At 46.2% G+C, this 16,735-nt stretch overlaps 1 protein-coding gene across 1 annotated transcript in view; it reads left to right on the top strand.

Annotated features, from left to right (window-relative positions):
- Nucleotides 1-6,505: 6,505 nt before the first annotated feature.
- Nucleotides 6,506-16,735, top strand: part of SLC13A3 (solute carrier family 13 member 3) — a 73,887-nt gene continuing 63,657 nt past the window's right edge. The window contains exon 1 of the mRNA XM_061127408.1: nucleotides 6,506-6,616. Within this exon, the coding sequence (XP_060983391.1) occupies nucleotides 6,506-6,616 (111 nt within the window). The remainder of the gene's footprint in view (nucleotides 6,617-16,735) is intronic.

The following is a 16,735-nucleotide window of genomic DNA, read 5'->3' as shown; positions in this document are numbered from 1 at the left end:
CTAAAAAATGTTCAAGTAATCCACAAAAAGGCAGAGGAAATAAGAAATAGAGAAATAAGAAAGACAGAGATAGAGAAATAGAGAACATATAGAAAAGAGAGTGGCAGATTTAAGTCCTAATATATCAATGATTATGTTAAATGTAAACGGCCTAAAAACACTAATTAAAAGACCCTAGCAGAGTAGATGTTTTTAAAGCTTGACCCAACTGTATGTTGTTTATAAGAAGTTCATTTCAATTATAATGATATATGCATATTGAAAGTAAAAGGATGAAAAATATATATGGCAAAGAAGAATTTAGTCAAAAGAAATCAGTAAGAATCTATATTAATATCAAATAAGGTATATTTCAGAACAAAGAAAGTTACCAGAGACATAGAGGGACGTTATATAATAATGAAGGAGTCACCCACTAAGAGATTTAACAATCTTTAATGTGTATACACCAAACAACAGAGCTATAAAATATATGAAGCAAAAACTGACAGAACTGAAAAGAGAAATAGACAAACCTACATTTATAGTGAGAGACTTCAATACCTCTGTATCAATTATTGATAGAACAACTAAACAGAATCAGCAAGAATATAGAATAACTTAACAATACCATCCAAAACAGAACCTGGTTGCCATTTATAGAGCAATCCACTTAAAAGCAGCAAAATACACATTCTTTCAAGTGACTATGGAACGTATAGGAAGATAGCTATGCTGACCCATAAAACTCATCAAAGTTAAAAGAACTGAAATTATACTTGGTTATGGTTCTTTGACCGTGTGTGTGTGTGTGTGTTAGTTGCTCAGTTGTGTCTGACTCTTTGACTCCATGGGCTGTAGCCCACCAGGCTCCTCTGTCCATGGAATTCTCCAGGCAAGAATATTGGAGTGGGTTGCCGTTTCCTTCTCCAGGGGATCTTCCTGACCCAGGGATCAAACCCAGGTCTCCTGCATTGCAGGTGGAAGCTTTACTGTCTGAGCCATCAGGGAAGCCCTCTTTGACCATAGGGGAATCAAGTTAGATACCAGTAACAGAAAGATCCCTGTCTCCTGTACAGTGTCACGAACGTCCATCCATAGTTCATCAGGCACTCTGTCTATCAGATCCGGTCCCTTAAATCTATTTCTTACTTCCACTGTATAATCATAAGGGATTTGATTTAGGTCATACCTGAATGGTCTAGTGGTTTTCCCTACTTTGTTCAACTTATCTCTGAGTTTGGCAATAAGGACTTCATAATCTGAGCCACAGTCAGCTCCTGGTCTTGTTTTTGCTGACTGTGGCTGCAAAGAATATAATCAATCTGATTTGGTGTTGGCCATCTGGTGATGTCCATGTGTAGAGTCTTCTCTTCTGTTGTTGGAAGAGGGTGTTTGCTATGACCAGTGCGTTCTCCTGGCAAAACTCTATTAGCCTTTGCCCTGCTTCATTCTGTAGTCCAAAACCAAATTTGCCTGTTACTCCAGGTGTTTCTTGACTTCCTACTTTTGCATTCCAGTCCCCTATAATGAAAAGGACATCTTTTTTGGGTGTTAGTTCTAAAAGGTCTTGTGGGTCTTCATAGAACCGTTCAACTTCAGCTTCTTCAGCATTACTGGTCAGGGCATAGACTTGGATTACTGTGATATTGAATGGTTTGCCTTGGAAATGAACAGAGATCATTCTGTCATTTTTTTTTTTTTTTCATTCTGTCATTTTTGAGATTACATCCAAGTGCTGCGTTCCGGACTTTTGTTGACTATGATGGCTACTCTATTTCTTCTAAGGGATTCTTGCCCACAGTAGTACATATAATGGTCATCTGAGTTAAATTACCCATTCCAGTCCATTTTAGTTTGCTGATTCCTAAAATGTCAACGTTCACTCTTGTCATCTCCTGTTTGACCACTTCCAATTTGCCTTGATTCATGGACTGAACATTCCAGGTTCCTGTGCAATATTGTTCTTTACAGCATCGGGCCTTGCTTCTATCACCAGTCACACCCACAACTGGGTGTTGTTTTTGCTTTGGCTCCATCCCTTCATTCTTTCTGAAGTTATTTCTCTACTGATCTCCAGTAGCATATTGGGCACCTACCGACCTGGGGAGTTCATCTTTCAGTGTCCCGTCTTTTTGCCTTTTCATACTGTTCATGGGGTTCTCAAGGCAAGAATACTGAAGTGGTTTGCCATTCCCTTCTCCAGTGTACCACATCACGACCCACATAATCACAATGGTGTGATCCCTCACCTGGAGCCAGACATCCTGGAATGTGAAGTCAAGTGGGCCTTAGGAAGCATCACTATGAACAAACCTAGTGGAGGTGATGGAATTCCAGTTGAGCTATTTCAATTCCTAAAAGATGATGCTGTGAAAGTGCTGCACTCAGTATGCCAGCAAATTTGGAAAACTCAGCCGTGACCAAAGGACTAGAAAAGGTCAGTTTTCGTTCCAATCCCAAAGAAAGGCAATGCCAAAGAATGCTCAGACTACCGCACAATTGCACTCATTTCACACACTACTAGTAAAGTAATGCTCAAAATTCTCCAAGCCAGGCTTCAGCAATATGTGAACCATGAACTTCCAGATGTTCAAGCTGGTTTTAGAAAAGGCAGGAATACCAGAGATCAAATTGCCAACATCCACTGGATCATCAAAAAAGCAAGAGAGTTCCAGAAAAACATCTATTTCTGATTTATTGACTATGCCAAAGCCTTTGACTGTGTGGATCACAATGAACTGTGGAAAATTCTTCAAGAGATGGGAATACCAGACCACCTGACCTGCCTTTTGAGAAATCTGTATGCAGGTCAGGAAGCAACAGTTAGAACTGGACATGGAACAACAGACTGGTTCCAAATAGGAAAAGGAGTACGTCAAGGCTGTATATTGTCACCCTGCTTATATGCAGAGTACATCATGAGAAACGCTGGGCTGGAGGAAGCACAAGCTGGGATCAAGATTGCCAGGAGAAATATTAATAACCTCAGATATGCAGATGACACCACCCTTATGGCAGAAAGTGAAGAACTAAAGAGCTTCTTGATGAAAGTGAAAGAGGAGAGTGAAAAAGTTGGCTTAAAGATCAACATTCAGAACACTAAGATCATGGCATTCGCTCCCATGGCATGCCATTACTTCATGGCAAATAGATGGGGAAACAGTGGACACAGTGGCTGACTTTGTTTTCCTGGTCTCCAAAATCACTACGATGGTGACTGCAGCCATGAAATTAAAAGACACTCCTTGAAAGGGAAGTTATGACCAACCTAGACAGCATGTTAAAAAGCAGAGACATTACATTGCCAACAAAGGTCCATCTTGTCAAGGCTATGGTTTTTCCAGTAGTTGTGTATGGATGTGAGAGTTGGACTATAAAGAAAGCTGAGCACCGAAGAATTGATGCTTTTGAACTGTGGTGTTGGAGAAGACTCTTGAGCGTCTCTTGGACTGCAAGGAGATCCAACCAGTCCATCATAAGGGAGATCGGTCCTGAGTGTTCATTGAAAGGACCGATGTTGAAGCTGAAATTCCAATACTTGGGCCACCTGATGCGAAGAGCTGACTCATTGGAAAAGACCCCGATGCTGGGAAAGATTGAAGGTAGGAGGAGGAGGGGACAACAAAGGATGAGATGGTTGGATGGCATCACCGACTCAATGGACATGAGTTTGAGTGGACTCTGGGAGTTGATGGTGGACAGGGAGGCCTGGCATGCTGTGGTCCATGGGGTCATGAAGAGTCGGACACGACTGAACAACTGAACTGAACAAAAAGATAATATGAAAATCTCCAAACACTTAGAAACTAATACCTCACTTCTGAATAATCCATGGGTCAAAAAAGATATTGTAATGGAAAGTAAAAAATACATTGAATTGAATGAAAATGAAAATACATCACATAAAATTTGTGGTATACAGCTAAACCAGTACAGAGAGGGGGAATGTTTATCATTAATGTATACTTTTGAAAAGAGGAAAAAAATCTCAACTCGATAATCTAAGCTCCCACTTCAATGGCCTAGAAAAAGAAGAATGAGCAGAAGGACGGAAAAAAGAAATATGAGACCTGAAATCAATGAAACTGAAAACAGAAAAAACAACCTCACAGAATTAGTTCTTTAAAAAGAGGATTAAATTTAAAAATCTCAAGTAAGGCTGATAAAAAGAGAGAGAAAAGATGCAAGTTACCAAATGAATGAATCAGGAATGGATAAAGGAATCAAGGATATCACTATAGAACCTGCAGACATCAAAGGGGAGTACTCAAAACTCCACATGCAAACGTTTAACAATTTACAAGAAATAGAACACCTCCTCAGAAAATTCCATGACATCTTACAGAAAAACCCTAAAGAACTTTCTGGCCAACTCAATATAAACTACCGCAATGCACTCAGTATAAAGTAGATAATTCAAATAGCCCTATTTCATACAGATTTGAAAGGAAAAGATAAATCAGTTTTTATTTGTAGATGACATGATTGTCTATATAGAAAGTCTCAAAGATGTGACCAAAAAAAACCTCCTAAAACTAATAAATGAATTGAACAAGATTTAGGGTATAAGGTAAACATTCAAAATTCAACTTTATTTCAGTGTACTATCAGTGAGCATATGGATCCTGAAAAAAATAGAATACCATCTACTTTGCTCAAAATTGCAGTTTTATTGTTGTTTAGTCACTAAGTCATGTCCAGGCTCCTCTGTCCAAGGAATTTCCCAGGCAAGAATACTGGAGTGGGTTGCCATTTCCGCCTCCAGGGATCTTCCCAACCCAGGGATCAAACCTGAGTCTCCTGTGTCTCTTGCATTGCATGTGTGTTCTTTTCTCCTTGAGCCACTGGGGAAACCCGGTATTGGTAGAGGGATAGACAATTAGATCAGTGGAACAGAATAGGGAACCCAGAGACAGATCAACCAAATATGCCAATTGATTTTTGACAAAAGTATAAAAGGAATTCAATGGAATAAAGATAACTTTTTAAACAAATGATGCTGCAGCAATTGGTCAATGATAGGCAAAAATAAATAAAATAAAAACCTCAACCTAAGCCTTGTACCTGATGTAAAAATTAACTCATGGTCTTAAATATAAAACATAAAACTATAACTTATCAAACATCTAGAAAAAAATCTGAGCAAATCTTTAGGATCTATGGCTGTGCAGAGTTTGACACTGAAAGCATGATACAAAAGGAAAATTTCATCATTTTGATGCCACCAAAACTATAAGTGTTTGCTCTGTGAAAGGTCTGTTAGCAAGATGAAAAGCCAGGCTATAGACTGGGAGAAAATTTTTGCAAACAACATATCTATCATAAGACCAGTATTTAGGCTATATAAAGCACTCTCAAAACTCAACAGCAGAAAAAACAGTCCAATGAGAAAATGGCAAACAACAGGAAGAGATCGTTTTCCCCAAAGAAGATATACAGATGACAAATAAGCACACGAAAAGATGTTAAACATCATTAGCCATTAAGAAAATGTAAATTAAAACCACAAGATTTCTCTACACCCCCATCAGTGTGGCTAAAATTAAAAAAAAAAAAAAAGCAACTTACAAGTCCAGTGTTGGCAAGGACGTGAAGAAACTGGATCACTCATCCATTGCTAACAGAAATGTAATAGAGTGCTAACACTTTGGAAAACTGTTTGGTGGTTTCTTAATTAAAAAAAACAAAAACAAAAAAACACCAAGGATGCAACTGCCATATAACCCAGGACTGTATTCCCATGCACTTATCCAGAAGAAACAAAAAGACTCCTCCAGGCAACCTGTAAAGCAGGAGACACTGGTTCAGTCCCTGGGGCGGGAAGATCCCCTGGAGGAGGGAATGGCTACCCACTCCAATACTCTTGCCTGGAGAATTCTATGGACAGAGGAGCCTGACGGGACTATAGTCTGTGGGATCCCAAAGAGTCAGACCCGATGGAGTGACTAATACAGACACACACAGGCTCCGACCTACAGATGACTGACCCACACAGGAAGAAAAATACATAAAACAGTTATCAACAGCAAGAACTCCCAACAGACCTCTTGTGTAGTTCCGACTAATATTATCATCACCCCCACTTCATGGATGAGTAAGCTGAGAGTCAGAGGCCAATGTCAAGGCCACGCAACTAGTATGCGGCAGAGGCGGTATAGAATCCTGTTAAGGCTAGTACGTGATTCAGTCCTCAGACTGCCTGGTGTGGCCCTTTTCACAGGCAAGTAGGGAACAGTGAAGCCTCGGGCCACACAGCTGGAAAGTCAGGCGGCTACTCAGTCTTCTGGGCTAGAGTGCGCTTCCCCGGTTCTTGGGTCCAACTTTTCCTAACTTTCCCGAGCCTCTTTCCCCCAGTCCCAGGGGAGCAGGCCCCACCCTTTTCTTCCGGGAGGCGCGCGTAGGGGGGGGGCGGGTCCCCGAGCGCAGTCCCCTCCCCAGACCCTGCCCCCAGGCTATAACCCCGGAGCCGGGGGCCCGGCGCGGGCAGTCCCGGGCTGGCCCGCTCCGCGGGGCGATCGCACAGATGGCGGCGCTGGCGACAGTGGCCAAGAAGGTGTGGAGCGCGCGGCGGTTGCTGGTGCTGCTGTTCACACCGCTCGTGCTGCTGCCGGTGGTCTTCGCCCTCCCGCCCAAGGTAACGCCGCCTCTCCTGGGCGGTCCCCCCGTTCCGCCCGCCCCGGGCGGCCGCGCCACAATCAGGACCCTGTCGTCCCGAGCCTCGGAGGCGGAACACCGCAGAGGTCCCAGTCTAGACCTCACCAGACCCCCCGCCCCTCCGCCTTCCCTCGCTTTCCCTGCCTTGCACTGATGTGAACACAATTCCCCTTTCCCAGCCGCTGCTGCTCCTGGGAGCCCGGGTCCCAGTAGCTTTCTGGATCTTGTCATTTCTGCAGGAATGATTTCTCTCTATCGAGCTCTGACTGTGTGCTTGGTGATGTGTGGCACATTTCACTTGATAATCACAAGAAACACTTGATGAATGGCAAGCTGTGTGATCTGGGGCTTAACCTCTCTGAACTTCACTTTGTTCATTTGTAAACACGGGGGAAATGATCATACGGATCCATTGGATGGTGGTGAATATTAAAAAGAGGCAATATATGTTAATTTCTTTGAACTGAGCCTGGTACCCAGTAAGTGCCGAAGACTACGCTGGCTGGTCTTTATTCGATGTGCCTTATACAATGGAGAACAGCCAAGATTTAATAAATGCTTACTGGGAGCAAGTGTGAAGTGAAAGTCGCGCAGTCGTGTCTGACTCTGCGACCCCGTGGACTGTAGCCCACCAGCCTCCTCTGTCCCTGAAATTCTCCAGGCAAGAACACTGGAGTGGGTTGCCTTGCCCTCCTCCAGGGGATCTTCCCGACCCAGGGATTGAACCTACGTTTCCTGCAGTGCAGGCAGATTCTTTACCCTCTGAGCCACCAGGGGCAAGGTGCAGCGCTTAACTTTGCCTATGTGCAGCATCTGACTTAATCCAGACTGAAACTGCCCCTCCGAGTGGGGAGGATTATTTGCCTTATTTTCCAGAGGAGAAAAGTGAGGCTGGGAGAGAAGTGTCTTGCTCACAGTCACACAACAGGCAGCTGAGTGGGATCAATCCCTCGCTTATCAGAATCCAGAACCTAGGTTGTTTCTAGACTCTCAAAGAAAGTAATCCGTAGAAGATCAAAGGCTGCAGATAGAGGTGAGGAGTGTCACGACAAAATTCATCACCAGTGGGAGAAGGAGATGGTATCGCAGGTCCCCTGGTGGGTCCCTCACCTGTGCCCAGCACATTTGGGGCATCAAGGGAAGGTGTGAGGCTCATTAGACAAGGCTTCTACCTCCAAGAAGTTGTTTCACTGTCCCTAGATGAGATATTGTTCAGTTGCTAAGTCGTGTCCGACACTTTGCAACCCCGTGGACTGCAGCACACCAGGCTCCCCTTGTCCTTCACTCTCTCCCTGAGTTTGCTCAAACTCATGTCCTTTGAGTTGGTGATACCATCCGACAATAAGATTTTAATTATTCATTAATTGCCATCAATGAAACATTACATGTTCATAAAAGTTAAAGAGAGGGTATAATTTAGTGGCAGATTCCCCAGCTCTTCCAGCAGAGTACCAGGGGAGTGGGGAGAAGTGTTCAGAGAGGGCTGCCTGGAGGAAGGGGTGAGGAAGTGATACTAAGAAGATGGTGTTGAAAGATTCAGGACAAATTCTTCAGTGTGGAAATATCCTAGCAATTAGACTTTCTTGACATGTGAGAGAAAAACAGTAAATGCTGGTGTAAGGATTAGGCTGCTTATTTAAAAGCCGTCCCATCCCTGGCCACTTGCTGACTTCAGGACCTTGGACCCGTCTCCTTTCCTCTTTGGGTCTCCTTTTCCTTGTCTGTAAGGTGGAGGATTTTGCCATGCTAGCTTCTGACACTTGATGTGAGGGTCTGAGCGGAGACGTTGCCTCACTTTATGAAGCATCACTGGTAGAAGGCAGGGTGGGTCTGGGGGTTCCCAGGCGGAGCTCTGGGGAAGAAGTGATGAAACACACAGGGTCTCTCTCCTCTGCAGAGGGTTCTGAAAGCTCCGCTCTGCTCTGCTCTCTAGCAAGATTTGTGAACCCAGGGGCAGGTCCAAGTGTTATGGGGCCAGAAACTTGTACTAATTGAGAGGCTTTCTTTAAGAAAAAGCATACAGATTTACAAGTACAGAATTCAGTACATGGCTTGGGAGTGGCTCTGAACCTGTAAAGACTTCATTAGCTTCACAGTGAACCCACTTCCGTATGGTCCCCAGTGTGGATAGGTAACAGCGCATGTCTGGTCAATAAGGTGTTCCGCTGAGTGCTTCACGACTCTTACGTGCCAGGCGCCGCGCTGAGTTTCTCAGGTGTTGCCCTCCGTGACATCCACATCACCAGGGAGTCCACTGCTATTAGCATGGAACAGGTGAAGAAGTGGAAGCTCAGCAAGGTTAGGTGACTTGTCCAAGGTCACACAACCTGTACAAAGCCAGAATGCATTGTCTGTGTCTGACCACTTCACTTTATACTCTTTCTTTAGTTCTAATTGAGTGAGAACCTCTCCTGGTTCCCTCCAGATCCCCAGTGGAGACTCTTTGTGTGGCTCTGATCTCACCGCCTTTTAAACTGGCTAGTAAAGCAGGGCCTCCTCCCAGGAGGCAGCTCTGGCTTCTTGGGAGATCTTAACCTCCCTCAAGTCTCTATCAGCACACTCAAAGCCCCCTCTTCCTGCATGTTGTATGTATATATGTTTATCACATTGTATTATTATCATATTCTTGGATGTTAATAACTGACATGTTTCTTAATCTAATGTAGAAGGTGAATAAAAGCATCCTTAGAGAATAGTGAGCAGAGAAATTTATGGTTTTTGTTGGTCTATGACACACACGTAAAGCAAAGAGTGGGTGTGCTATGCACACATAGTTTCAAGGCAGTTCCTGTAATCTTAACCAGTTCAATCCTGTGATAACCTCTCCAGACAAAGGCTGGCAGTATAAAAAAGTATGCTTTCTGTGCAAATGAAGCTTCAAGGCAAGTGTGCTCAATGTCCACCCTCACCCCTAACATCAGGCTGCTGCTTCTAAGCCTCTCTCACTAGAAATTCTGGAACCACCAAGGCCAGTTATAGGGTTCATATCCCAAAAACCTTTGCAAAATTGTTGATATCAGGGAAGAAGTTTGAGATCCTCGGTGTTGGCCATTTGCCCCTCACTGGGTCCTTCTTTTCCAGCTTGATGAGGTCTCCAGCATCATTGCTCTGATGTTCCAAAAGTCTGTATGATCGTAAGGGTTGGTTATCATGCACCTGTCCCCTGGTGACTGGCGAGGGAGGCTGCAGGGAGGCTTGGGTTAATCTGAAGGGTAGAGCCAGGGGCTGGGGGCAGGGGATGGGAACAATTCTTACATTATGTCCTCCTGGCTTGGAACACTGTCAGCAGGGGTGAAAAGGAGTGGGATGCCCTTCTGGAATGCAGTGGCTGCAATTTCCAGGGCCACGGGGATCATGGCTCTTACCCCAAAGAGAGCGAGAGGCTGAGGAACTCAGGATGCTGCCAGAGGGACTGCCTCACAGTTTTCTAAGAATGGCCATCCTGGGAGCTGGGTGTTAGAGGACTGGCCTTGGGCGGCTCGGGAAGACAGAGGAGAGTATTAAATCAAGCTTGCAAGTAAGCACCAGGCCATGTATTTGCAGAGAATCTCACCTCCTTTCCCAACTTACTAAAAGCAAATCTTGCTGGACTGACCGTCTGGCCATCAAGAGTGCTTCCAGTGGGTACTCACAGGTGGCTCTTTCTAAGGATGCTTTGAGGAGGAGGCATGTAGGGGTGGGGGACTCTGGGCAGGGCCTCCTCCCAGGCGACAGGTCTGGCTTCTTGGGAGATCTTTCGTTGTTGTTCAGTCACTCAGTCGTGTCTGACTCTTTGCAACCCCATGAATAGCAGCACGCCAGGCTTCCCTGTCCATCACCAACTCCTGGAGCTTGCTCAAACTCATTTCCATTGAGTCGCTGATGCCATCCAACCATCTCATCCTCTGTCGTCCCCTTCTCCTGCCTTCAATCTTTCCCAGCATCAGGGTCTTTTCCAATGAGTCAGTTCTTTGCATCAGGTGGCCAAAGTACTGGAGTTTCAGCTTCAACAGCAGTCCTTCCAATGAACACCCAGGACTGATCTCCTTTAGGATGGACCGGTTGGATCTCCTTGCAATCCAAGGGACTCTCAAGAGTCTTCTCCGACACCACAGTTCAAAAGCATCAATTTTTCAGCGCTCAACCTTCTTTCCGGTCCACATCCATACGTGACTACTGGGAAGAACATAGCATTGACTAGACAGACCTTTGTCAGCAAAATAATCTGACTTCACTGATTTTAGCCACCCTCAAGTCTCTATATCAGCACACTCAAAGCCCCCTCCTGTTATATGCTTACATTTATCATGTTATATTATTGCCATATTCTTGGATGTTGGTGACTAACATGTTTCTCAATGTAACATATGATGGGAATAAAAGCTTCTGGGCAGGACTGCTCCAGAGTGTTGTACAGGTTGTGCAGTGCACAGAGAGAAGTGAGGAGGCAAAGTGAGACGGAATCCACCTGCAGAAGCTGGCATCCTGGTGCAGTGCCGGACCCACCTGAGGAAGAGCCCCTTTCCCCAGTTGGCACAAAGGCGTTGTCTGGCTTGCAGCAGCCTTGTTCTGGGGTGACAGTTACACCTGTGAAGTCAGAGGCCCACTGTTTTGCATTCACCTAATCCATGAGTGGGGGATGTTCAGGTGGATGACTGAGAAAATGGGCCTTTCCTTCCCAGTTTTGAGGCTTCGGAATCAGAACTGGATTCTCATTCCACATCCCGGCTCTGTGATCTTAGGCAAGTCGTTTGACTTCTCTGGGCCTCAGTCTCTTCAGTGATAACACCCCTATAATATCACCTTCCCCCCTGGTTATTCTTTCAGTTCAGTTCAGTCGCTCAGTCGTTTCTGACTCTGTGATCCCATGAACTGCAGCACTCCAGGCCTCCCTGTCCACTACCAACTCCCGGAGTCCACCCAAACCCATGTCCATTGAGTCGGTGATGCCATCCAACCATCTCATCGTCTGTCATCCCCTTCTCCTCCTGCCCTCAATCTTTCCCAGCATCAGGGTCTTTTCCAATGAGTCAGCTCTTCGCATCAGGTGGCCAAAGTATTGGAGTTTCAGCTTCAACATCGGTCCTTCCAATGAACATCCAGGACTAATCTCCTTTAGGATGGACTCATTAGATCTCCTTGCAGTCCAAGGGACTCTCAAGAGTCTTCTCCAACACCACAGTTCAAAAGCATCAATTCTTCTGTGCTCAGCTTTCTTTATAGTCCAACTCTCACATCCATACATGGCCACTGGAAAAACCATAGCCTTGATAGATGGACCTTTGTTGACAAAGTAATGTCTCTGCTTTTTAACATGCTGTCTAGGTTGGTCATAACTTTCCTTCCAAGGAGTAAGCATCTTTTAATTTCATGGCTGCAATTACCATTTGCAGTGATTTTGGAGCCCAGAAAAATAAAGTCAGCCACTGTTTCCACTGTTTCCCCATCTATTTCCCATGAAGTGATGGGACCGGATGCCATGATCTTAGTTTTCTGAATGTTGATCTTTAAGCCAACTTTTTCACTCTCCTCTTTCACTTTCATCAAGAGGCTCTTTAGTTCTTCTTCACTTTCTGCCATAAAGGTAGTGTCATCTGCATATCTGAGGTTATTGATATTTCTCCCAGCAATCTTGATTCCGGCTTATGCTTCCACCAGCCCAGCATTTCTCATGATGTACTCTGCATATAAGTTAAATAAGCAGGGTGACAATATATAGCCTTTATGTACTCCTTTTCCTATTTGGAACCAGTCTGTTGTTCCATGTCCAGTTCTAACTGTTGCTTCCTGACCTGCATACAGGTTTCTCAAGAGGCAGGTCAGGTGGTCTGGTATTCCCATCTCTTGAAGGATTTTCCACAGTTTATTGTGATCCACACAGTCAACGGCTTTGGCATAGTCATTTATTATTGTTTGGGTCATAGTTATTCTTTGGGCCTAGTGAAATCATACGTTGTACTGGCATCATAACTTCTTACTTTTTCATTCAGCCCTCAAGGTATGTTTTAACTCTCCCGTTTTGCAGATGAGGAAGCTGAGACTCAGAAGTAAGAGGATGGAAAGAGCATGAGCCTTGGAATTGGGAAGACTTGGGTTTGGGTCTTGGCTCTCAAACTGTAAGATGAGGGCCTTGGGCGGGAGACGTCCCATTTCTGAGCCTCGTTTTCCTCACTTGTAAAGTGGGGAAGACTCATGGGTCCTCAAAGGGCTCCTATGAGCTTTAATTCAGTTAGGATACAGAAATCGTCCCATGCTTGTCAAACAGGGTGGGAGTTGATAACAGTAATAATTGCTAAGTGTTTTCCTCATCTGCCCCACACTGTTTTACATGCCTCTCACATTTTAGTTCATTACATTTCATTTAATCTCTGAAGCCTACCTTCTAGATAAGGGGTGAAGGGAAGTAGATGTCAAGCTCCCATATTTCTGTTCAGATTATAGTAAGACCTCAAGAAAGGATAAGAACACCTCATACTTACTGATTACTTACTAGAGGCTGCCCCCTTTTTCCCTCTGTGCCAGCCACCTGGCATTCTTGGTGTTCCTTAAATATCCCAAGATTGCTCTCACCCCAGGGCCTTTAACAGCTTCCCAGGTGGCACAGTGGTAAAGAATCCACCTGCCAATGCAGGAGACCCAAGAGACTCAGGTTCGATCCCTGGGTCAGGAAGATCCCCTGGAGGAGGTCATGGCAACCCACTTCAGTATTCTTGCTTGGAAAATCCCATAGACAGAGGCGCCTGGCAGGCTACAGTCCATGGGGTCACTAAGAGCCAGACACAACTGAGCAACTAAAGACATGCACACCTACTGTTCCTTCCGTTATGAACTGCTCTTCCCCCAGATGCCTGCAAGCCTTGCTCCCACACTTCATTCATCTTAGTTCAAAGATGAACCTCCTCAAAGGCCTTCCATGGCCACCCTATCTAACATAGAAAATAAAAATTCCTTTATGCTCTCTTCCCTGCCTTATTTTGCTTCATGGTCTTCATCACTATCTGGCAATGTGATATATATTTAAAGAATGGGCAAGTCAGAGTAAGCAGGCTTAGAGTTGGCTAGCTCAAATAATTTCAGTAGGCTCTGGGACAGAGAGGTTGTCCCTAGTTGTCTGGTCCCTGGCCCTGGGTGATTAGGGCAGGCAGATAGTGGCCTGGAGTGAGAGAGTCCAAGAAAGGAGATGGTTGGGGGTGTGGGCTTGGGATTGTCTGGTTTACATTTGAAAAGCAGACGCACAGGTGAGTTATTTACTATCTCTAGGAATGGGCTAGCCCTGGGAGGGGCAGACCCTTCAGTCTTAGCAAGGTCCCAAGATGCCAGAGCATCACATTCAGAAACTGGAAAACATGTTTGTTACAATCTCCCATACTCTTCTCTTCTCTCACTTGTGGTCCAGCCTTATAGGCCTTCCTTTGGTTCTTTAAACCTGCCAAACTTGTTGCTGCCTCAGGACCTTTGCACTTGTTGTTCTTGCTGCCTTGGACGCTCTTGCCCCTGATCTTTCACAGGTGGATCTGTCTGGTCATTCAGGTCTTAGCTCCAAAGGCACCTCCTCTGAGAAGACCTCCTTGATTACCTCTTCTCAATAATACTTGCCCTCCTCACTGTACAAAACACTCTCTAAAACAGCATCCTGTTTTATCTCCTTCATGGCATTCATTCCAACCTGAAATGTTCATTATTTGTTCACTGCCTGCCTCCTCCATGAGACTGTGAGTGATATAAGGGCAAGGCCTGTGTCTGTCTTGTTCCCTCAGCATCCCGAGCACCTAGGACAGAGTCTGACACTGTAAACTAGCCAATGAATGAATTTGCATTTGAGCCAGGTAGCTGATTTCTGAACACGTGCACTTGCTAAACCCCTTGACTGCTACTAATTTGTAGAAGATCTGAGCTGAAATCAGTGTTTCCAGCCCTTTACTTTTTCAGCGGGGAAAACTGGGGCCCAGAGGGCACATGGAAGGACCTTCCCACCCCTTCCAGCCAGGTGGTCCCAGAACCCTCATCTGTGCCCCCTTCGTGCTCTCCTGCCAGGTTTGACCTGTTGCCCACACAGACCCCTTGGCCTTGGAACCGCTCCTCTGAGGCCTAGCCAACTTTCCACTTTCCTGGAGATCCTGCCAGGTGTGTAAACAGACCGACACAATTCCTGATGAGGCAGTGGGGAGCAAGATCGTATTTCCTGACCTGACTCAGCTGGGAAGTGCCCTCTGGACTGATGAGCAGGATTGTGAGACACCACCCCCCCAGACGGTGAGGACACAGTGGGCACCCGAGCTAGACCGGACCTGAAACAAATGACACAGGTGTGCCCCAACGGCTCTCTCCAGCTGAGATGCACCACGGATGGGAGAGATGCACAAGGCCATGCCGTCTATGGCAAGCCTCAATTTCCTCATCTGATAAGTGGGCATAACGACACCCACCTGCTCAGAAGACTTGACAGTGCCTGATGCCACATAGGTACTTGGTAAAGAATTGTGGCTATTGCTATTATCTGCAAAATAGGGGTACTAGGCGCTTGACTCTTATCTGCTTGTTCATGAAATTCACAAGGGGAGGGGCAGCCAACGGGAAGGAGCCTGTGCTGGGGGTGAGCAGAGTCAGGAGGACTGATAGATAGGACAGAACAGTGATGCCCTGCTCAATAAAGACGTTGGAAAAAGGCTGGTGAGGCCAGGGTGCCCCTTCTGGCAGCCCAGTGGCTGCCCTACCCAGTTCCTTTAACTTTCCTCTCCTGCGAAGCCCTCTCTTGGTCTGGACTGGAGAGAGGGGTTTGATTTCAGCCGTGTTAAGCTCTCCAGCAGGAATGCGCCGGTCCCTGGGAGGCTCAGGATGTGAGTTCAAGGTTGCTGACGTCCCAGGCCGCATGCCTTACTCATGCCCTCTCCTCTGTCCCCCAGGAGGCCCCCTGAGAGCCGTAGCCAACACCTCTCTAGCATTTATGACGTGTCAGGCGTGGTTCAATGCACTTGAGACAGGCTAGCTCGTGTATGCTCGCCCCGGCTCTGTGGCACAGGTGCTATTATTGTCCGCATTCACAGGTGGGGAAACTGAGTCACAGAATTGTTCAGTCACTTGCCCCAGCTCCCATGGTTTGGAAGTGGCACAGCTGGGATTCTGCCCTGGCATTGTAGCTCCAGAGTCTGTGCTTTTAGTCTCTGTGTGACACAAGGGAGATGGACCCATTTTACAGACGAGAAGCCTGAGGCCCAGAGAGGAAGACACTTGCCTAGGGCCTCACAGTCACTGAATGAGTAGTCAGGCTGCCATTCGAGCACGTCTGCCTTATCGAAAGCCCACATTCCTTCATGGTTCAGTGGAGGCAAGGGGAAAGGGGCAGGGAATACATTAAGAAAGGCTTCCCAGTGGAGAGACCTGTCATTCTGACACTGGAGTGGGAGTTTGGAGGTTTTGGGGTCTTGGGGGCTCTGAAGATAGGAATTAACATGAATTGTCAAATATGATATGTAGAGGCTTGGGTTTGGGTGCTTCGGTGCAAATTCTGGTTTTTTAATATGCTGTGTGACCTCGGGCCAGTTGCATAACTTCTCTGTGCTCAAGTTCCTCATCTGTGAATGGGTACTATAATAGGTGATGGTACTTGTAAAGGGCTCAACAAATGCTGGCTGGCCTCATGGCTCAACCACCTCCTGTGTCCTGAGCCCTGGGGAGTCCTTTAAAGCAGAGTTCTGAAGCGTTTTGCTCTCCAGGAGACATTCGGCAAGGCCTGAAAACATTTTTGATTGTCACGGCTCGATGGAGATGCTACCGGCGTCTAGGGATGCTGCTGAACACCCTACAGTGCACAGGATCGCCCCCACAACGGAGAGCTCTCAGGCCCTGAATGTCAGTGGTGCCAAGGCGGGGAGCCCCTGCGCAGTGCATTTACTTGGGGTCCTCTCCCAGCAGGCCCGTGAGGCAGGTGTGATCAGGTCCCATTTTCTGTCAGGAATACTGAGGCCCAGAGAGGGGAAGGGCTTGCCTTTGGACTCACAGCCTGACTGCAGAAGGCCTCCCAGGGTGGAGGGGATTTGGAAATGGAGTGCCTTCCAGGCAAGAAGGCCCTTCCAGGGCCCGTGAGCCCTGCTCCAGGCTCTGCTGCGTGGAGCTGACCGTC

This window comes from Dama dama, chromosome 23 (genome assembly GCF_033118175.1).
Source record: "Dama dama isolate Ldn47 chromosome 23, ASM3311817v1, whole genome shotgun sequence".
NCBI lineage: Eukaryota > Metazoa > Chordata > Mammalia > Artiodactyla > Cervidae > Dama > Dama dama.
Note: the sequence above shows the minus strand (reverse complement) of the source record. Positions and strands in the feature narration are given on the sequence as shown.